Here is a 22,883-nt window from a genome sequence, read left to right on the forward strand (position 1 = left end):
GCCAGCCCCGCCTCCTCGTCGGCGGGCGGAGACACCAGCAGGTCCGAGTCCGATTTGGAGAGGCTGCGAAGCAGCTTTAGGTCGCCGGGCGGGCGCGCCCTCACCGAGTCGCGAACCGGCGAATCGCGTGCTTCCTTGTTGACGGTGGCGTAAATGGCTTTGGGGTCGGGGTCCTGGAGGATGGACGCCATGGCGACAGACGAGGAGGACGAGAGAACGGAGGCCTTGGAGCGCAGTGTGTTGGAGCTCCGGCTGGACGGGACTCCGGAGGGGGGCACCGTGAAGGGCGCCTCCCCCTCGCGACTGTCAACAACGGGCGAGGACCCGTGCAGGAGGCCAGTGAACTGCTCCGGGACACCGGCGCCGAGGTCCTGAGCACTCGAGGAGTTCTCTGGTTTACAGGAGAGGAGAGTCAGAATGAGAGAGAGAGAACAAGAGAGGAGAGAGAGAGAGAGAGGGAGGAGACAGGGAGCGTGTTAAAGAATGCCGGCTGCAGACGACGAGAATCCGCCCACGTGGTGGACAGTCCAGTCCCTGTGGAACAGATCCGGTATTGTCTGCAAACCGGCGAAGGAGAATGAAAGAGCACGTGAGCAGTGTGAGAGAGAACAGAGGGAGACGTCCAGTTCTGGAGAGACGTGCCAAACACTCGCTCTCTCTTCCAAGTCACTCCACTTCTAGCACTTACATGTTTACTCTCTCCTGTCTCTCTCTCTCTCTCTCTCTCTCTCTCTTTCTCTCTCTTTTTCCTTTGACACTGTTCATTTCACAGTTACACCTTTAATAAGAGTGGCAGGCTTGAAACAGGACACCACCGCAAGACAACTGCAAAAGCAAACACACACACACACACACACACACACATTCACATAGTCACTCACAAACTCACACACACACACACACAATCCCGATCACACACACACACTCAAACTCACCTCACACTCTCTCACGCTCACCTCACACTCTCAGCTTATTTCCAGCTTAAAATAACTCCAGCGCAGTAAACTCCACGTTGCTGGTTCCTGACCTTAAGTGTCTCTCTGGCCACGAAGGCAGCCTCTCGCCGTCTCTACGGTTGTGGATCTGGCTCGGGCGTAGTGCGTGTCCAGCGTCTGCACTCTCTCTCTCAGAACTCAGACACATCCCTGCACTACGACACCAACCAGGCGTCTGGGCATACAGCCACCACGCTCACCCAAGTGGCTGGTGAGTGGGTGAGAGTGTGAGTGTGTGTGTGTGTGTGTGTGTGTGTGTGTGTGTGAGAGAGAAAGAGAGAGCGTGAGAGAGAGAGAGAGAGAGAGAGAGAGAGAGAGAGAGAGAGGGGATTTACATTTTACTGAAAGATTAATGGTGCTTGATGACAGGAAGTGATGTCATAGCTGACCTCTGTCCAGAACCTCTACTCAAGAACAGATCCAGCTAACCCTAACAGTGTAGCTCACGCACGAACATGCGTGTTTACTTCACTGAAACATCCCGATGGAAGGATACATGAAGGTAAACGTTTGTGGGGTAACAGAACCCTCACTCAGAGGTGTAAAATGGTTTAACTCCATAACCCTCTGAAGCCTGGCAGACTACTGCTCCACCCACTCTGTGTGTGTGTGTGTGTGTGTGTGTGTGTGTGTGGTGTGTTTGTGCCCATGCATGTGTGGCCATATGTAGTCATGCACAGGTCCACCCAACCCCATGTGAGTGGCACACCCAAACACACAAACACCAAAGCACACACTCACAGACATGCAAGTGCACACACACACACACACACACACACACACACACACACACACACACACACACACACAATGTTCAGCATTTTGCAGTTATGCTGATGTTGTGTAACATCGAGGGAGCTATGTGGAGATTAGGTCAATACTGTTCTCTGTTCTAAACTTCACAAACTACACACACACACAAACACAGACACACAACCACACACACAAAAGCAGGAATGCAGCCTCTCTCTAACACACTACCGCCTGTACCACTCCAGAGAGCAGGCGCTATAGCAACAGAGTACTGAGCGCCATGCAGATACACCAGCACGTCCTGTCCCTACTGTGGCCCACTGAGAAGACCAACAGCAGGACTTTTCTGCAAACGCAAGTGGAATTCCACACTGCAGTTCGGTTTTCCCAGGCTCCTGGACACACACGTGCCTCAAACTCTGACCACAATCCAAACATCTGAAGTACTGAAGTCCGGAAGTCTGGTACCGGGAGGTCCGGGCTGTGACTTGCTACGTCTGGGGCCATTGCAATTAATGAATACGTTTGCTTGAGAATCCCAGCTGGGGGGGGGGTGATGTTATAATAGACAGGAACAGCTGACAGACCCATATACACACACAGTTGGGAGAGAGTGTGGAGTCAGGCTGTGAATATAGCGGATGCAAGCCAGCAGCAGATGCAGTGATGGCTAAACTCTACCACACACACACACACACACACACACACACGCACCCATACACACCCATACACACACACTGCAGAATGTGGGGAATTCTGTTTGCTGTGGGTGGGTGTGCACGCATGTGTTTATAAGTAAGTAGAAGAGCTTTAATGACACACACACAATATTCAATTCCAACCTCACATTCTCTTTGGTTAAGCGATCTGACCATGCCGATAGTGGTGATAACATCACGGTGTTTTTCTAAACTGTATCGCCCCACTGGCAAATTGCTAAGTAACAACCATCCCCGTGTGCACTAGCTAGCTAGTTAATGGTTTTATACTTGTGCACATGCATAATGAGAACCGAATATAACGGAAGACCTTTATAAGACATTTGATCTGCAGCTCGCTAAAGCTCTATAACACAACACGAGCTTTAGCTGATTAGAACCCTGATTTTACTCGTGACATCAGGAGGTGAATGGAAGTGAACGTCATGCAGACATTCTTGTAGTGTGAGAGCCGCAATCAAGCTCCCAAACTGCCCAGGCGATCTGATGGTTTCAAACCTGTTAGATTTTTATGACTTGAACTGCGAGCAACTCCTCTAGTGAGATGACCGGTGACACGAAACCCAGGAGCAGACGAGTGTCAGCCAATAGTAGCTTAGCTGAGATATGAAATGAGAGCAAAACTCGCGTGCGTACCACGGACTCCAGAAGTCTGGGAAACGCACAACAGTGACAACAGCGTCTCTGATGACTCCAGCCGAAACCGCACACTTCTGTACAGAGATGTACGCCCAAACAGTACGTCTGGGATTCTAAGTGCGTCTGAAATCTAAGTATCCACACACACACACACACACACACACACACACACACACACAACTTACAGATGAAAGATTAACACCACACCAAATCTTCCGAGGTGTTTGGATCGGCTGAGCTCTGTGCCATTGCCCGTGTGCGGGCCACTTTCTCATGAACACTCCCTTGCGCTGGCAGCAGAGGAACTGGTGCTTTCTTTGGCTGTACCACAATCGCCCTGGGTCTCCAGCAGAACTCCAATTCCCAGCATTCCCCTCTGTGTGGCAGATCCTCAAACAGGATCAGAACGGTAACAAACAGCAAAGGGCATTTAGCGTGACTATCGCAGCTGGCCAATCGGGTAGAATTCTGGAGTTTCAGTTGAGAGATCCATTAGTATTCACAGAATCTCTGGAGTCACACACACACAGACGCACACAAACGCACGCAGATGCACACACACACACACACACACACACACACACACACACACTTGCCTGCACACTCCCTATTAAGCTAGGCCCACAGTACAGGATTTTAAAACGATGTTGACAATGTGAGAGACCTTGATCGTCATAAGACTCCCCACACTACACGATCTGCCTGAACACCACACACTTTAGGTTGTGCAGACAGACGAGAGTCCTGATCAGTGGCTCAGATTCTCAAACCCTGGAGGGGTGACCCTAGTGCGGGTCAGGTGTTGCGTGCAGAACATGTTGAGCAGGTCAGGTGTTGCGTGCAGAGCGGGCCAGGTGTTGCGTGCAGAGCGGGCCAGGTGTTACCTGCTGGAGGCCGTGCTGTGCTGACAGAAGGCCCTGGGGGCTTCAATGTGTTTGGGGCTGGAGGTCGAAGGTCACAGGGTGGGGTAGCTTTCCGCTGCTAGACAAGAAACAAGGAGAATGTTTTTATAGCTTGCACTCTCTCTCTCTCTCTCTTTCTCTCTCTCACACACACACACACACACACACACACAAACATGGAAAAAAATGGGGGAAGGGTGGTTAGGAACTGGCTGGGACAGAGCTGGGACAGGGCCAAACCATCTCAATACAGGGGGCAAACGGGTAACGGACTAAACCATTCTGACATGTCAGACAATAAACAGAGCATTACCTGAAGTAGGAGGCTGTTGGAAGACTTGGAGTTAGAGTCCTTATCTAGAGACAGAAGATGATAAAAATAATAATACATCCAGTTTATCAAAAAACATGGAACAGCAGTAGTCCTGAACTAAAATAAACCTGAAAGCATCAGAAAATATATATCTGAGGAAAATAATAATTTTATGATAATTAGCTTATAAAACAAAGCATGTAGGGTCAGGCAGACACATCCTGTACAGGAGAACCGTGAAGGATAATCCCGCCCACTTTACCAACTGACAAACTGTCAGATTGCCTCGACAAGCCCAACACAAAATGTTAGGAAGTGATGTGAACCAAGCTCTCACTCCGAGATCAAATGTGCTGATATAATCACGGACGACTGATGTGTATGTTTATATTTCAGATGTGTTTATCAGTGTGAGAGTATGTCTGCTCCCTGGGGATCACACTCACACACACACATACACACACACACACACACACACACGCGACCTCAGTCACCACGGTCTACCTGCTGGGATTTATTATATACACACTTACTGCTTGGAGCTGATATTAGATGGGAGTATAGGAAAGAAAGAGAGAGAGAGAGAGAGAGAGATAGAGAGAGAGAGAGAGAGAGAGAGAGAGAGAGAGGGAGAAGAGAGAGATGGAGGAAAAAGAGGGTGAGCAAAATGAATAGAGAGAAATATATCAGTATATCTGTGGCGGTTTTTATAACAAGGGACCATTATTGCATTGGAATAAAGTAAGTGTGTGTATGTGTGTGTACATGCATGTGTGTGTGTGTGTACGTGTGCGCGTTACCGGTTTGGCTGTATGTGTTATTGGGGTGTTTGGTCTGAGAAGTGTATGTGTGTGTGTGTGTGTGTGTGTGTGTGTTACTGCGGTGTTTGGTCTGGGCGGTATGTGTGTGTGTGTTAGTGGGGTGGTTGGTTTGGGCTGTGTGTGTGTGTGTGTGTGTGTGTGTGTGTGTGTGTGTGTGTGTGTGTGTGTGTGTGTTACCGGGGTGTTTGGTCTGGGCTGTGTGTGTGTGTGTGTGTGTGTGTGTTACCGGGGTGTTTGGTCTGGGCTGTGTGTGTGTGTTACCGGGGTGTTTGGTCTGGGCTGTGTGTGTGTGTGTGTGTGTGTGTGTGTGTGTGTGTGTGTGTGTGTGTGTTACCGGGGTGTTTGGTCTGGGCTGTGTGTGTGTGTGTGTGTGTGTGTGTGTTACCGGGGTGTTTGGTCTGGGCTGTGTGTGTGTGTGTGTGTGTGTTACCGGGGTGTTTGGTCTGGGCTGTGTGTGTGTGTGTGTGTGTGTGTGTTACCGGGGTGTTTGGTCTGGGCTGTGTGTGTGTGTGTGTGTGTGTGTGTGTGTGTGTGTTACCGGGGTGTTTGGTCTGGGCTGTGTGTGTGTGTGTGTGTGTGTGTGTGTGTTACCGGGGTGTTTGGTCTGGGCTGTGTGTGTGTGTTACCGGGGTGTTTGGTCTGGGCTGTGTGTGTGTGTGTGTGTGTGTGTGTGTGTTACCGGGGTGTTTGGTCTGGGCTGTGTGTGTGTGTGTGTGTGTGTGTGTGTGTGTGTGTTACCGGGGTGTTTGGTCTGGGCTGTGTGTGTGTGTGTGTGTGTGTGTGTGTGTTACCGGGGTGTTTGGTCTGGGCTGTGTGTGTGTGTGTGTGTGTGTGTGTGTTACCGGGGTGTTTGGTCTGGGCTGTGTGTGTGTGTGTGTGTGTGTGTGTTACCAGGGTGTTTGGTCTGGGCTGTGTGTGTGTGTGTGTGTGTGTGTGTGTGTGTGTGTGTGTGTGTTACCGGGGTGTTTGGTCTGGGCTGTGTGTGTGTGTGTGTGTGTGTGTGTGTGTTACCGGGGTGTTTGGTCTGGGCTGTGTGTGTGTGTGTGTGTGTGTGTGTGTGTGTGTTACCGGGGTGTTTGGTCTGGGCTGTGTGTGTGTTACCGGGGTGTTTGGTCTGGGCTGTGTGTGTGTGTGTGTGTGTGTGTGTGTGTGTGTGTGTGTGTGTGTTACCGGGGTGTTTGGTCTGGGCTGTGTGTGTGTGTGTGTGTGTTACCGGGGTGTTTGGTCTGGGCTGTGTATGTGTGTTACTGGGGTGTTTGGTCTGGGCGGTGTGTGTGTGTGTGTGTGTGTTACCGGGGTGTTTGGTTTGGGCTGTGTGTGTGTGTGTGTGTGTTTGTGTGTGTGTGTTACCGGGGTGTTTGGTTTGGGCTGTGTGTGTGTGTGTGTGTGTGTTACCGGGGTGTTTGGTCTGGGCTGTGTGTGTGTGTGTTTGTGTGTGTGTGTTACCGGGGTGTTTGGTTTGGGCTGTGTGTGTGTGTGTGTGTGTGTTACCGGGGTGTTTGGTCTGGGCTGTGTGTGTGTGTGTGTGTGTGTGTGTTACCGGGGTGTTTGGTCTGGGCAGTGTGCAGGGTCTCGTACGTGTGGTCTTCGTCCTCGTTCACTCTCTCGTCCACACTGCTGCTGGTGTGAGCAGCCTGGAAGAACACAAACGCAACACCTGCTTGATGAAAACCTCCCTACCTGAGTAACACACTTGCTCCACATTCTTCTCCAGCCTACAGCTGGTGGGTTACCGCACGAGACTGCTTTCTCTCTCTCTCACACCCACACACACCAGGTCTCAAAATGGTCTCATCAGTGCAGTGCTCCACCAAGTGCCCGTTGAATGGAGAACCTCCATCAGGTGTGTCAGCTCCATACAACCCCCAACAGCCCCAGATTTTTCCCCTTCTGACTGCTGCATTCCATTATTTTAGTCTAACATGGCTCACAGTCTCCCCCTATTGGTAGAACACATTCAATGCCAGACTGTCACATAAAGCACTATGATGGTGTTTCTGGTGTTTCTAGTGTTCACCCAGAGCAGTGGTGTGTCGGACTTCACCTCGGAGCTCAGCTCTTCCTCGTGTCCGGGGACGAGACGAGACGCAGGGAGGCGCCGATCTTTTGAAATCAACTGCAAACGCATACACACACACACACACAGACACACAGTTTCCTTACATTTCAGTTTGCTTGCATCGTCATTCCCCAGTCCCTCCTAAAGCCTCTGACACACAAACATGTAGCCATAGGAGTATCCCTCAATTGACAATCATTTACACACACACACACACCGAAGATCCTTTACTAGCATGACGGTCTCCACCGTGTGAACAAGAACCAGGCAAGATGGTCACACGAAACACTACAAGGACATTTACACTGTAGTCAGTATTTGGCAGACGCTCTAATCCAGAGAGACTTGAGTATAATTGTGATTATATATGACATCATCTGTGCTCCCTGGTCATCAAAGCAATAACCTCAGTGTGGCTAGCAACGACCTCCGCGTGGCTAGCAACGACCTTGGTGCTGCCAGCTAAGCTACTGGTCTACAGCTTCCAATACTCACAGATGGAATGAATAAGAAGCAGGATGTGCATGCGAGGCTCGTGAAATTGCATAGGATCGAGTGTGCCGGGTCAGGTGTGCTGGAACATGGTTGGAAGGAAACATTGCAGGACTGACACTGCTAACCCAGGGTTCAGAGGTCAAGGAACGTTGCACAGCACACGTCATACGGATGGCATTCCAGGTGCTTTGAAGCGTGTAACAGTCACGGGGGGTAAGTACGGGGGGGGGGGTGTCTCACCCTGCCTGCCTCGCTGTCCGGCCGTCCGGAATCTCGGTCAGAGGACTTGCCGCTGCCCAGGCTGTCCAGGGAGTGGCAAGATGTGGCTTCAAACAGAGACTCGTATGGACTCTCCTCCACACACACCGGTGCCAGACCCGACATCAGCTCACACACCTGCTGCTCCACTTCACCTACACACACACACACACGTACGCACATGAACACACAAATTATGCACACAGTTAAATCCACAACATTAAAAAGGTTCTGTATTCTATACTGTCCTTCTATATTGAATGATATTGTAAGTGTATTGTAATTGTGTTGTTAATGTATTGTAATCGTAGCTCTTATTCCAGAACGTATACAAGGTTCAGATGAGATTCTTGGTTCTGCCAGTGTCTCGGTGAGAGTATTTTTGGACTTTAGTTAGACAAGTAAAGCAGGTTTGTGAGTCACTATGGATACAAGTGTCTGCTAAACGCCATAAATGTAAATGTATAGTAAGTACACTCAAGATTAGGATTGAATTTGACCTCTGACCTTTCCTCCGGGGGCTCAGGTTCTCCTGGGGTGGAGGTACAGGTGGAGGTGGAAGGGCGAGGTTGGGTGCATGACCACTCATATGAGCTACACACACACACATGCACACACACACGCATGCACGCACGCACACACACAGATAAGGAAATACCATTGTGTATGTTGTTTGGAGGAGGTGTACAGAGTGACATATAAACACACAAACTTGAATAAACACACACCCACACACATGCTGATTTAAATACTTTATTAAGATTAACAAAATCTAAATTTATTTAGAGTGATTGTGTAATCCAAACATTTGCCCACGGTTAGTAACACGGTCTGGTCACCAGTAAGCGTGATTTCTGCAGACACACAGGTCTCTAACAGCAGATCGTGATTCAGTAGTTACTGGTGTCTCTGACACGTGTACCCAATGTGTGTAAAAACAAACATGTCCGCTAGATCTATAAGCGTGGGCACTCGGGCACACAGCTCACACTTACACGTTTAAGAGCACAATGCTGGTCGAAAGAACAGCCACACGCACGACAACTGTATTGGCTTCAGTGATCGTGCCAATATACAGTCTCACACACACACACACACACACACACACACACACACACACACACACACACACTCACCCTGGATGAGTGCTGCGATTTGTCTACTCTTCTGAGAGGGCATTTCCTTCGCAATGTCCAGTGCTGTTAGGTTCTTACTGTCCACAATGTTCACGTTGATACCTGGATCACAAAATCACATTACACCTCACACACACCCACCCTCTCATTACACCTCACACACACACCCGCCCTCACCATCTCATTACACCTCACACACACACACACACACACACACACACACACACACACACAGACACACTCACCCTCTCATTACACCTCACACACACCCATCCTAGGCTCGTAGCCCACAGAACACACATGCTGCTTCAGAACCAGGTCTCAGGGTTCTTCCTGGCCTGGTTCTGTGTACCAGGCCATCTCAGGGTGAGGACAGATGACACATGCTTACCCGCACTGAGGAGTTTCTGGACCACATCTGTCTTCCCAAAAAGGGCAGCTTCATGGAGGGCACTGCCTTTCTCCGTCTGCACACACACACACACACACACACACACGTTAGTGGTCCACAGAGTGGGAGGCAGATGCTGAGCCCAACCCTAAAACACCCCAAGCTGGTCTACTCAAGGGTGACGGGTATGGAGGCCACAGCCACTTAAATATATGGGGCGTAATAATGAGACATCCCAGGAGGAAGAAAGAGAGAGAGAGAGAGAGAGAGAGAGAGAGAGAGAGAGAGAGTCTCTCACACACACAGGGCAGGTGGAAGGTAGTTGTAGGAGCTGTGTGCTGCACGTATATCAGTAGACTGTGTCTGGGTGTGTGTGCTTTGTTATGGTAATAAACAGATGCTCAGACAAGAAGCAGACAAACCAAGTGAAACCACTGAGTGGAGATAGAATCACCTGTTGACACTTTTATCCAAAGTGACTTACAAATATGACTGAGCACGCCTTGAGCAATTGAGGGTTAAGAGTCTTGCTAAGGGACCCAACGGTGGCATGGATTGAATCGGCAACTTTCCGATTACAAGTCAAGTACCTTAACCACTGAGCTACCACTGCCCATAACCACTACCACACACACACACACACACCACACACACACACACACACACACACACACACACACACACACAGCACCGCTCGCATATTTCAGAACAACCATCTACTCCTTCTTTCCCCCTCACGTGTCTGCCTGCATATCCTCCGAGCCAGCGGGGGGCGACAGCGGGCTTCACCTCGTAGTTGATGTCCATGCCGGCAGCGAGCAGCACCTCCACCACTGGCAGGTGGCCATTGCGGGAGGCTAGGTGCAGCGGCGTGTGCTTGCGCGTGTTGGTGCTTAGCAGGTTGGGGTGGGCACACAGCAGCAGCTTGACTACGTCCAGGCGGCCGTAGAGCGCCGCCAGGTCCAGCGGCGTCTCGAAGCGGTTGTTCCTCATGGTGGGGTCGGTAAGCTCCTCCAAGAGCAGGCGCACCACCTCGGAGTGGCCGTACTGGGCCGCACAGTGCAACGGGGTCTCGTTGTCGTTATTCTATGGGGCGGGGAGGGAGAGAGAGAGAGAGAGAGGGGGTGAACAAGGATGTCAAAAATACAGAGATCCAAACACCATCTAGCTGAGTACCTCACTAGTGATGCACTTTATAAATGTGAAACTGAAAGTTGTTAATAAGAGAATTCACTGATTTCAGTGATGTTTCCTCATCCCGAGTCTCACTGAGAGGTGACCGTTTTTTGTCTGTGTGTCCTGAGTTCAGGAGATCAGAGGTTGTGTAGCCCATTCCGTTCCAGTTTGAGTAAGGTGACGCTCTGTGTCCAAACAGCAGCTAGCAACTCTCAGCGGGTCTCTCAGGGGTCAACGCCACATCGGGGAAGTGTATGTGGGGGGGGGGGGACGACCCGAAATACCAACTTAAACCACCACGTGCTGACTGCAGACGTCAGAATGCGTCCCCAGTCCCCAGGCAGTCCAGGCAAAGAGAAGACACATTACCGGGAGGAGGGCAGAGATCTGTCCAGGCTTACTGGACATCCACCGTCCCCCACATGACGTCCACGTGACGGTGGCGCTGGACTGGCGCGTAATGGTACGACAGCAGGAAGTGAGTGGCACATGAGGGAGGAAGTGTCGAGTTTGGGGGTGGCGACCGTCCACACACTGATCTCAGGTCAGCAGAGAGGTTATTTGTGTTGAAATTAAGTAAATAATTATCAGACGCAAGAAGGTCTTACAAGAAGGCAACTTGCAAGAAAGCCCAGAATCTCTCTCTCACACACACATACACAGAAACACACAGGGCAGATGGAAAGTAGTTATAGGGGCTGTGTGCTGCACGTGTGTGAGTAGACTGCGTCAGGGTGTGTGTGCTTTGTTGTGGGAATAAACAGATGCTCAGACACAGACAAGAAGCAGACAAGCCAAGTGAAACCAGTCCAGCAGAGAGTGGAGATAGAATCACGCACACACATACACAAATAACGTTCATATATTGCATCTGAGAAGCATTTCGTCAGACCCAGAGAAACGTACATATTTATCACCAGTACGACAGCACGTGTGGGTCCTGAGATTCAAACCCACAATGCTGGCATTCAGTTCCTGTGGAGAACTATGGTCACCTCACAGAACCCGTAATTCCACACAAGACCAGTAGAGTGTTCCCTGCACCAGGCAGTGTGTGACTGTGTGAAACACAGTCAGCACTAGCAGAGGGGCCCATTAACCGCAATCCAACGTCCCCTATTCAGAGCTGCTTCTGACCTAAATTCTCTGTCTTGAACAAAAGGGTAGAGATATTCGGTCCAGTAGCAGACTGGCCGCAGTACTGGTGCTCCAGTAAGGGTCGTTAGTCAAAGTGGATAATCCCATAAATTAATCAATTCTATAACAAGAATAACAGCGTAAGAGTAAAGCATCCCCTTCACAAGCTGCAGGGCTGGGGTAAACCTGGAGTCCAGGACAGGGCTGGGATAAAACCGGAGTTAAACTGGGATCAGAAACTGAGAGTTACATCTCTTCTCCAAGTGGCAGTGGCTAACCTGGTAATCATCATTCCCTCCATCACTCCCTCTCTCCACTGACTCCTACACTCCTCCTTTATTAGACCACATCAGTTGTCCACATCTACTGAATCTGGTTTTCTGTTTAATGTGCAGAGTGCAGACTGTCCAGAATCATGTAAAGTTCAATACTGATTACAATATCTATGTGCACTTTGTTGTATGCATGAGAGAGAGAGAGAGAGAGAGAGAGAGAGAGAGTGAGTGTGTGTGTGAGAGAGAGAGAGAGAGAGAGAGTGTGTGTGTGTGTGTGTGTGTGAGAGAGAGACAGAGAGAGTGTGTGAGTGAGAGAGAGTGTGTGTGTGTGTGTGTGAGAGAGACAGAGAGAGTGTGTGTGTGTGAGAGAGAGAGAGACAGAGAGAGTGTGTGTGTGTGTGTGTGAGAGAGAGAGGAGAGAGAGTGAGTGTGAGAGAGAGAGAGAGACAGAGAGAGCGCGAGAGTGTGTGTGTGTTTCAATTTAATATGATACAGGAGCTCTCCAACTGGACATGACTCGCCCATTCTATGATTCTGTCTCTCTCGCTCTCCATCTCTCTCTCTCTCTCACTTACCACACTGACCACAACCACACATCCTCACACTCCTCCAACGCAGCACACACTCCTCCTCCAACGCTGTGCACACTCCTCCTCTAACACAGCACACACACCCCTCCTCCAACGCAGCGCACACACCCCTCCTCTAACGCAGCGTACACACTCCTCCAAAGCAGCACACACACCTCCTCTAACACGTTTCTTTACACCTCTCAGTACACATGGGTTTTCATGAGCTCAGTCCTACCGACTTCCCCAACAAAGGCAGTTGTGAGTTTCTGTTCAGAAAATGAACTCCACAGCAGAGAAGACAAGCGCTCACTAAACCTGTGTGTGTGTGTCTATGCTTATCCTGAGAGAGAGAAGAAGATGAAAAATAGTACAGATTACAGTTTTAGGATTGTCACCATGGAAATCTTTGGTCTTTATTGGGCTTTCACTCTGACAACTGAATCACAACTCTCTCTCTCTCTCTCTCTCTCTCTCTCTCTCTCTCTCTCTCTCTCTCTCTCTGAGTAAGACCGCCCCCCCCCCGCCCCCCCCGTCCATGTGTCTGTATTCACATCATTGCCTGCTGTGAGGGAAACATCAGCACACTGTAAGCCCTTTATTCAAACGCCTGCTGCACTGCGTGTGTGTGTGTGTGTGTGTGTGTGTGTGTGCGTGCATATTAATCCTGCTAAACAGCATATTGCACATTTAAATCGTGTTTTTTTCCAGTCTTAATGCAGGGTGCGTCTGCTCTGGGGATGGAATATTCCAGAAGGAATCCAGTGGAGTTCCACGAGAACATGAACCCCGCTGTCAGCTGACCTCAGTCATGTGACTGGGCCCTTCTTACATCATCACTATGAGCCCTTTGGAGTGAGGGCGATGGCAGAGATGGTTACATCATCACTATATGCCTAAGGGAAAGGAATACTACACACACACACACACACACACACACACACACACACACCAAGACAATTCTCAATTCTCCATTCATAATCTGATAAGATAAAAATCAGAGTGGAGAGGGATGGGGAGAGAGAGAGAAAGGGAGAGAGAGAGAGAGAGAGAATGAAGCTGCATGTAGTCATGTGACTACACAACACCACAACCTCACACTATAAAACACCCCCACAGCGTGTCAGACGTGGTGGGTTTTAACGTGGTGGCGTGACTGTCAGAACCTCTGCGCTCGTCTGCTCCCTCAGACACTGGCGTTTCTGCGCTAAACAACAAACGCCCTTTTGTTAAAAAATTCACAATACAGACAAATACATTGTTTATACCATTAACTTCTGGTGAGGAATTGAAAATGGAGCTTTGTTTGCAAACGCGTATAAACTACTCAGATTTAAGACGTGCGCCCAAGTGCGTGTAAATGTCCGCATTGCAACATGTTCAAATGTGTCTAAAGTTTTGTAATTACTGTGCAGTAATATGTGTAATTGGGCACCAAACTGTGCTGTGTTGTTGGGGGGGGGCTAGTCTCCACCCCCCCAGGCTGCAGGCAGGTCCGAACCGTCCAGTTATCGGACTCCTTACACTCTTTCCTCCCAACAGGAAGGGCAGTCTGGCAGGCTGTAGCTTTTTGTGACGTGAATTTAGTGCGCTTGGTCACACTCAGTCAGAAAGTGCAGCTTTACGATCTCGCACTGTAGTCTTGCACGGTAGGAGCGGGGGATCACTAGTTTATTTTAATTTTTTTTAATGTAGCCAGTATTTAAAAAGCCCTTTTTTAAATGTTGCATATTAGTGGATATTGGTCTAATTTAGCTCTATGGGCGTTGTTTGTTTATTTATTTGTTGTTTTTTTCTGTACACTTGCAGGATACTTAAAAAAATGTGTCATGCAGAATTTCAGCTGGGTGTCCAAGTTTGATTTGTGAGTAGCCACATCTCACCAGCATGAATCAGTTCCACTCCTTACACTAAAATCATCTTTGAATTGGAATTTGAGCGTGAATTTGACGTTTGAGTGCATAGCATGCTGCCCCCGTTCACTCCATCTCTTTTCCTTTCTCTGGGCTCTGTTCTCTTTAGATCAACCACTTTCCCAGTCAGTTGTGACATGGTTACCATGGCTACACACACCCAAACCACATTCTGCATTAAGCAACTCCCTTTCTCTAGTTTTCTACGCCTACAAAAATAAATAAATAGAAAATCACACCCTCCCTGATTCTGATGTGTTGAGACAGAAGTGTCCCGAGTGCTTGTGTGCGCACACACACTTCACACAGTGAGAAAACTAGTTAACAGCTACTCCAGAGCAGAGAGCATGCAAAAGGCTGTCAACATGTGTGTCTGTGTGTCCGTACTGCGGGTAATACTGTGCAGGCAAAAGGCTGTCAATGTGTGTGTCCGTACAGGGGGTAATACTGTGCATGCGTGGACGTGTGTGTGTCCGTACTGGGGGTAATACTGTGTATGTGTGGACGTGTGTCTGTACTGCGGGTAATATTGTTTATGTGTGAACGCACACATGCCAGCGAGCACGCATGCACACAGACGCCCTCACACGAACACTCCCACACACACACCTACTTTCCTACAGAAAGACATCTCTCTGAGGCAGTGTGTGGGTGCGTCTGCTTGTGTGTGTGTATGTGTGTGTGTGTAGGTGTGCTCCAAATCTTGGTGTTAACTGTATTAGCAAACACACAGTGAAAATACCCCCCCCCCATACACACACGGTGAGAGTGCCACACACACACACACACACACACACACACACACACACACAATTATAATACTACAGTTTAAAAGCTCACGTAACATTGTCTCTGCTCTGCACAAAAAAGTATTCATGCATGGAAGACACAGTACACAGTGCGTGTGTGTGCATGTGTGTCAGCACAGAACCTGTCAAATACATGAAAACAGCCTCCCCCACACACCTGTACTTCCACACTTAAAAACATATTAGCTAGCATTAGTGTGTGTGTGTGTGTGTGTGTGTGTGTGTGTGTTTGTGATACCGAGTCAACAGAAAGATGCAGTTCTGTCCAGATGCCCACAACAGCCTTAACACATCTATCGATATTAAGTTCTCATCTCTTACATTTGCACAGACACATTACACGTGTGCAGAGACCAGACCTTCATCTACAAACCAGGACGCCCAGACAAGTCTAGTTTTGCTGGACCACACAAGCATCACACAAACATCAACACAAGCATCAACACAAGCATCACAAAAACCACACAAGCATCAACACTCTCTCAAGCTAGGTACACCGCTAGCTAGCTAATAAAAATGCCTGTTGGCTTGCTAATAGTGAGTCATGTTTAAAAGTCTGAAACAGCAAGAATCCCCCCTTCACACCCATGCTACAGAAAGTGGAACGTGTCAGAGTAATACAAATTAGTCGCGGTAATGACATGATTAATGGGAGAACAGAAATTCCTGTTCCCAGACAGCCCACTGTGTTATTGATAATGCAGCTAGCTGGACACCTACCTGGGCTGCTAACCCCCAAACACACCCACCCTCAGCGAGCCCCTCACACTGGTGTCTCTTACGAGACACACCCTCAAACGCAACCCCAGTTCAAACAGTGATCCGCAACCAGTAACATTCAGGCAAGAGAGTAGCATGAACACCTTCTCCTAAACAACGGATTATCAAAAACACAAACGTAGAGATGAATTCCACTGTCACTCTGTGTCTCTCTCTCTCTCTCTCTCACTCTCTCTCATGCACACAGACACACAAACAAAAACACACACGCGCACACACACATGCTGAGAAACAGTAGATTAGAGTCCCTAGATCATGCAGCCATCGAGCAGACACACACCCAATGTGGCCAGTTAAGAGCAGAAAGCATGCAGAGAGGTCAAAGGGCAGAGGTCAGGCAGCGCTTGGGTACACACCTTGGCATTAATATAGGGGTCAAATGGGCCACTGCGTTTGAACTCTCTGGGGTCTAGAGAACTCTGCAGAGGGAAGAGAACAGGGTGGAGATGCACGCTGTATCTTGATCACACACACACACACACACACACACACACACACACACACACACACACACACACACACACACACACACACACACACACACGCACACACACACGCGCGCATGCCCGCTCACACACATACAGAAGGGGTTAATAAACATTGTGATGGCATGATAAAACAGGCATGAACATGACTGAAGAAGAAAATGACTGAAAAGGAAATGAAGACATAACTCATGAAGAACTCAGCCAGAGTCCAGGCAGTGCAGTGGGACGTTCTCCTGGTTTCAGCACTACTAGCTGAGGCACTCACGTATGATTTCATTTTGGGTCATTTCCACTGAACCAAGTCAAGGAAATAAATGAGCAACAACTAAAGAAAGAAGGTGCACTAGCACTGAGCAGCGGGATAAGATTCCAAATACATCCTAACATTCCCAAGTCATCCTGACATCCTAACATTCCCAAGACATCCTAACATTCTGAACGTAACATTCCCAAGACGTCCTAACATTCCTAAGACGTCCTACCATTCCCAAGACATTGTAACATTCTCAAGACAACACAACATTCCCAAGACATCCCTACATTCCCAATTCCATTAAATTAATATTTAAAGGATAAGACCTTAAAGGATTTAAAGGATAAGTCACCTTAACAAGGATCATTTCAGACCACTTAGTTCATTACTCACAATGGCACATACACATTTCTGTGTGTGTGTGTGTGTGTGTGTGTGTGTGTGTGTGTGTGTATTCCTTCCACTCAATAGTTCCTATGAGCAGATCAAGCCCTTATTCTCAGGCTGTGGGTGCTGACCCACAGTGCTTTGCTGCTGGGAAAACTTGCCATGCCCTTTTGCCCTCTGTCACTGTCTGTGGCAGCAGGAAGTGTGGGACGGAGACTTCCTGTCTCCTCAGCTTTACTTAGTGGGGCTCGTGGGTAGCCAGGGAGCTGCGGTATCCACGGAAACCTGGCTGGGTCTTAGAGCCAGCCCCCGCGGCGGGAGAAGAGCTCTCCCTCTCTCTCCGTCTTGAGGCACTGCTTCCAGAGGGTTGTCCAGGCTGCCGGAATCGTTCCGAAATGTGCCAAATTGTGACACACACAGAGTGCATTGAGCGACCGGTTTGTGAAGCTGAACGCAGCAGCTCCCAGCCAAGCAGAGCGAGGGTGTATGGAAGTGTTGGGAAGAGAACAGGGAAGCATCTCTCGCGCTCTTTTCACACACACTCAACGTCCTGAGAGATCAAGAACGCGCACAGAAACCAGAGATAATCCAGAACTAGAAATAATCCCGATTATGCTCAAATAACCAGATAAAGGAAGAAAGGTCTGAACATAACAAAGGAAGATTTTAACAGAAAGACCTACTGACATAATAATAAAAAAATGTCTTTAGGTGTGTGTGTGCGCGCATCTATATAGGTGTGTGCGCATGTATATAGGTGTGTGCGTGTGTGTGTGTAGGGGTCTGTGTGTAGGGATGTGTGTGTGTGTGGGTGTGTGTGTGTTCAAACCTGCTCGTTGAGTTTGGGGTAGGACGGGCCCTGATGGATCAGGAGTCTGACGATGTACTGATCTCCCTTCCATGCTGCCAGGTGGAGCGGATAACAGCCTTTACTGTCAGCAACGTTGGCCAGCGCCTCGTTCCTTAGCAACAGCTCCACCACGTCACTGACACAGAGAGAGAGAGAGAGAGAGAGAGAGAGAGAGAGAGAGAGAGCAGAGAACAAAGACTCAAAGTTTGCTAACTGTAAACTCACTGCCTTGTGGTAATGTCTGAGTGCAAGTGGTTATGTATGACTGTAGGTTGTGTGTTTGTATATATGTGTGTGTGTGTTTGCCAGACACTCACCTGTGGCCATTCAGGGCAGCGTGATGGAGGGGTGTGTATCCATTACTGTCCACACAGTTCACGTTGGGAACCCTCCAGATGCTGTAGATACAAGAAGACCATACAAGACCACACACACACACACACACACACAAACACACAACAGTCCTGTGTTAGTCCTTTGGGTATTACGCCGTGTGTGAACATCCAGACAATCTGAACATGTGTTTGTGTGCAAGCAATCGCACACACTCTCCTGCTCTCTCCATAACAGACAAATAAACAAGACAACACACACAAAATGATCAGTCCACCCAGTGGGTTGGGTTTTAATCCAGAGGGAGGGTCTAATCTGGATTAAAACCCAGACCACTGGGTGGATTGATAATTCTAGAAGCTCCTATGACATCACATCCTCTTCCTCAACACCAGATACACAGATATTTATCTCTTCTTCACTCACATTCAAACAGAGAAACAAACACACATATACCATGTGTACACACACACACACACACACACACACACACACACACACAGATACACTCAAAAATAGTCATTTGAGTTCAACAACAGCTATCAGCAAGTCCCTAGAATAGGATTGTGTGTGTGTGTGTGTACACATAGTATATCTGTGTTAGTTTCTCTCCTTGAATAAGAAAACAGCACTGCTAAAGTGTTGTGTCACGTTAAAGGTCCATGGTGCTCATACTGGATGGTGTGAAGAACACTGTCTGGTTAATGCATTCTCAACACACTCAAACAAGCCCCTCCCCCTACACAGTCCACTGATCTCAGAGAGAGGCCCCTCTCACACACACTACAGGCGTGAAGCACAGGGCAATCTTTTGTGACACAGCTCTACAGACGACCAGCTAGCGGGATAACAGGATAATAGAAAATGCAGGTTCTCTCCCCTCCCCCCCTTTACTGTGGAGCCAGTGTAGGAATTTACCCAAAATGCTTTGTACCCAGTGGGGGATTACTGATCATGTGACTTGGGGATGGGAAAGTGAATGCTTAGGATAAAGAAGTACAAACACACACACACACACACACTCGCAGGCACGTGTGATGACATCCACCTCCTTCTGACTGCACCACGACCCATTCTGTACCCATGTGGTGTCATCTCCATGGTAACGATCCCCTGCCAGGCTGAGTGGGCATGGTGATAGTATGTGCCCATCAACACACAGAGCGCCACTGAGCAGAGCCTGAGCCTTCCCAACACACGGAGCACAGAGACCCCACACTGGGTTCCTGGGTTCAGCCCACCGTGTGTGTGTGTGTGTGTGTGTGTGTGTGAGTGAGAGAGAGAGTGAGTGTGTGAGAAGATCTACATAATGCACCATTGAGCTGTCTGTCTGTTCCTTTTACTGAGGTTTACCCTGAGACACATGACCACACACACACAAACACACACCTGAAACAAGTGCCTGTGTGTATCCGTGTGTGTGTGTGTGGGTGGGTGGGTGGGTGCGCGTGCACGCTTGTGTGTGTTTTTTTAGAATTGCGCAGTGAATATTTTAGAAGTGTGCAGTGAAAAAAACCCTCTAATCCCTAATTTCCCAGCGGAGGGATCAGAGTGTTGGGGTCCGCACCTGGAAGACAGAGAGAGAGAGAGAGAGAGAGGGAGAGAGAGAGAGAGAGAGAGAGTTCTGAGTGTATGAAACCTGGCAGTCATGTGCAGTGAGTGTTGGAAAACACACCACACCAGCCGAGCAGCACCCACACATGGGCAGTATCTGAGAACATCTGTGTGATGGAGTAGGAGTGACAGATTAATCATGTAGTGTGTGCATGTCTGCCAAACCGCAGGAATAAACCCAATAGCTAATCTAGACATCAAAACAATTCCTCTGGAGACTGAAGAGCACGTGGCCACACCTACTGAGCATGAAGCCACACCCACTGTGCATGAAGCTGGAGCAGGCGTCCAATGTCCAACAAGGGACGGGCTGACATGACAGCAACACTTCAGCACCAAAACACACGTTAGCTTTTACATTCACCGAGTGTGCAAACACAGGTCAGACTGGAGGAATTAAACCACACACACACACACACACACACACGGAGATCTCGCTTTCCTTCTGGGTTTAGTCGGCACTATAATTGTGGCAGCCGGACAGACATTAACTCCCAGAGAGGGAGACGACCCAGTTCTCTCATCTGGAAATAGAGCTCCATGTCTGCTCAGATTCAGCTGCTGGGACCAACAGAAGGCCACGCAGCACACGCACGCACAAAAAACGCACACAGACACAGACACACACACACACGTATGCCCGCACACACACACACACACACACACACACACACACACACACACACACACACACACACGAGTAAAGTGTTTTAGGGTTCATGTTTCAGTAGTTCAGAGTGTTGTCTAGTGAGGAAAGTGTTTTATGGATCATGTTTCAGTAGCTCGGTGTGTTATCCAGTGAGTTAAGTGTTTTTAGGTTCATGTTTCAGTAGTTCAGTCTGTTATCTAGTGAGTGAAGTGTTTTTGGGTTCATTTTTCAGTAGTTCAGTGTGTTGTCTAGTGAGGAAAGTGCATTTCCATATTTCATTCACAACAGTTTTTTCTTTTGAAAATTTTCTGTTCTTCTTAAAAGGTTTTTTGTCCAACCAAACACACACCTTCCGTCCTACCAGAAGTGTCTGAACTCCAGTCCATCTGTGTAACTAAGCATGGCGGGATACTTCTGACCTATCATTTCAATTTTCACGTTGATAAAGACTTGGGATAAAAAACAAAAAACAAAAAATAAAATCACTACGACCAACTTTTATCGATGTTCGTATTTACTCAGCACATCACCAGTTTGACACAACAACAAATTAAAAGATAAAAGTAACAAAAATGAAGTGAAAACTCATTTCATGACATCAGTTGTGAACCCTATTCATACTGGACAGCCAAACAGTATAAAGTAATTTAGCGAAACAGAACTTCAGAACTTCCACCTGGTAAATCCTGCTCCACTTTTTAAAGAAGTCACATTATTAAGAAACTCGGAATCAATGAATGTAATTATGTGGATTACACACACAGATGAGGTTTGCTGGATGAGCGAGACTGTATCTCTGTCTACATGATGCTAAGGAACTGGCTGTAATTATGATCACCAGCATGGACACGCCTCGGACGTGACGACTCTGACAAATGAAGAACGCTTCACGAGGTCCAGAAAGTCAGATGAGATGAACATTATTCCTCGCAATGCCTGACCGCAGGTGAAGCACAGGTCATAATCCTATTACACTAGCTAACAAACGGAACACCAATCACAGAACAGATTATGGCAATTCCTGTTTGTGTTTATTTACATTTACAGCATTTAGCTGACGCGTTTAGACAAAGCCACTTGCAATTCTGACTGAAAACAACTTGAGCGATTGAGGGTTAAAGGCCTTGCGCAGAGGCCCAACAGTGGCAACTTGGCAGTGGTGGGACTTGAAACAGCAACCTTCTGATTATTAGTCCAGAAGCTTAACCACTGGTTGAGCTCCAAGAAATCAAGTCTATTCCTAGATGTGACATACACAGAAGCCACTTTCTGAGAAAAAAAACTGAACATTTATGTTTAAGGGAACAGCACAAACGTAATTGAAAGAGAAAAGAAGGGAAGGAGACATATACTCCTTTATCTGTCTACAACATGGCCTTAAATGACTAAATGAGAATAAGACCCAGTTTGCTGATCTAACTGTCAAAAAAGGGGTTAAGATGGAGCAGAGGAATCAAAGCATTTTGTCAGGGTGAAGCATAAGCATTCAAGTAAACCTCAGGGTTCAGTAAGGCCAAAGACATTTCAGCTTCATCTGACGGCAAAAATCTGAACTTGAGGCAAATCGAAGTGAATGAGGCAAGCGTGAGACATAAATCACGCGGATGGGGGCTGAGCACAGCTCGCTGTGAAGTCAGCAAGACGGTGGGGGAACGAGCGTCACACGTACGGACGGAGGAGAACCCGAACGCACCAGGAAACAAGACAGACAGAATGGTGCCGTAATGTCAGATTGTGTGTCAACTGTGAGCCAGCACGCAAAACAACTTCGACCGGTCGGAGGAGCTGTGTGCGGACGAAGGAGCTGTGTGGACAATAAGAGTGCAGAGAGGACTTGTGAGGAAAGCTCTGTGTGTGTGTGTGTGTGTGTGTGTGTTTCATTGGAAGAGCCACACAAAGGGATGAAACCTCACAGCATCATAGTGACACACTCCACTCTTCTTAATGCTTTTGTATCTTTCACCAGTGCTCTGCCAGAACAGTGAGCTCTTCCAGGATCCTGGTGAATAAAAGTCTGCAATGTCATCAGAGTGTGTGATATTCCACACAAGGATATATATGACATTCCACACTGGGATATGTGTGACCTTCCACACTAGGATATATGCGACCTTCCACACTAGGATATATGATCACACACTTTAACAGGATCAATCATATCGCAATTCA

General features: G+C 48.3%; 1 protein-coding gene across 10 annotated transcripts in view; it reads right to left on the reverse strand.

Annotated features, from left to right (window-relative positions):
- anks1aa (ankyrin repeat and sterile alpha motif domain containing 1Aa) overlaps positions 1–22,883 on the reverse strand; it is a 58,653-nt gene that overhangs the window by 28,417 nt on the left and 7,353 nt on the right. For 7 of the 10 annotated variants that reach the window (XR_014119738.1, XM_081707004.1, XM_081707003.1 and 4 more), the window contains exons 2-14: positions 18,436–18,516; positions 18,098–18,254; positions 16,497–16,559; positions 10,271–10,567; positions 9,482–9,557; positions 9,091–9,192; positions 8,462–8,548; positions 7,937–8,109; positions 7,187–7,258; positions 6,683–6,776; positions 4,322–4,365; positions 3,991–4,087; positions 1–391 (exon numbers count right to left, since the gene is read on the reverse strand). The exon at positions 1–391 is cut by the window's left edge and continues 85 nt beyond it. Coding sequence is in view for 9 of the 10 variants with exons in the window: in XM_081707004.1 (XP_081563130.1) it covers positions 1–391; positions 3,991–4,087; positions 4,322–4,365; positions 6,683–6,776; positions 7,187–7,258; positions 7,937–8,109; positions 8,462–8,548; positions 9,091–9,192; positions 9,482–9,557; positions 10,271–10,567; positions 16,497–16,559; positions 18,098–18,254; positions 18,436–18,516 (1,734 nt within the window). In the remaining variant the exon portion in view is untranslated. The remainder of the gene's footprint in view (positions 392–3,990; positions 4,088–4,321; positions 4,366–6,682; positions 6,777–7,186; positions 7,259–7,936; positions 8,110–8,461; positions 8,549–9,090; positions 9,193–9,481; positions 9,558–10,270; positions 10,568–16,496; positions 16,560–18,097; positions 18,255–18,435; positions 18,517–22,883) is intronic. The other 3 variants (XM_081707005.1, XM_035522383.2, XM_081707002.1) reach the window with 2 other exon arrangements.

Source organism: Electrophorus electricus, chromosome 24 (assembly GCF_041902795.1).
Source record: "Electrophorus electricus isolate QZ-2024a chromosome 24, ASM4190279v1, whole genome shotgun sequence".
Lineage (NCBI taxonomy): Eukaryota > Metazoa > Chordata > Actinopteri > Gymnotiformes > Gymnotidae > Electrophorus > Electrophorus electricus.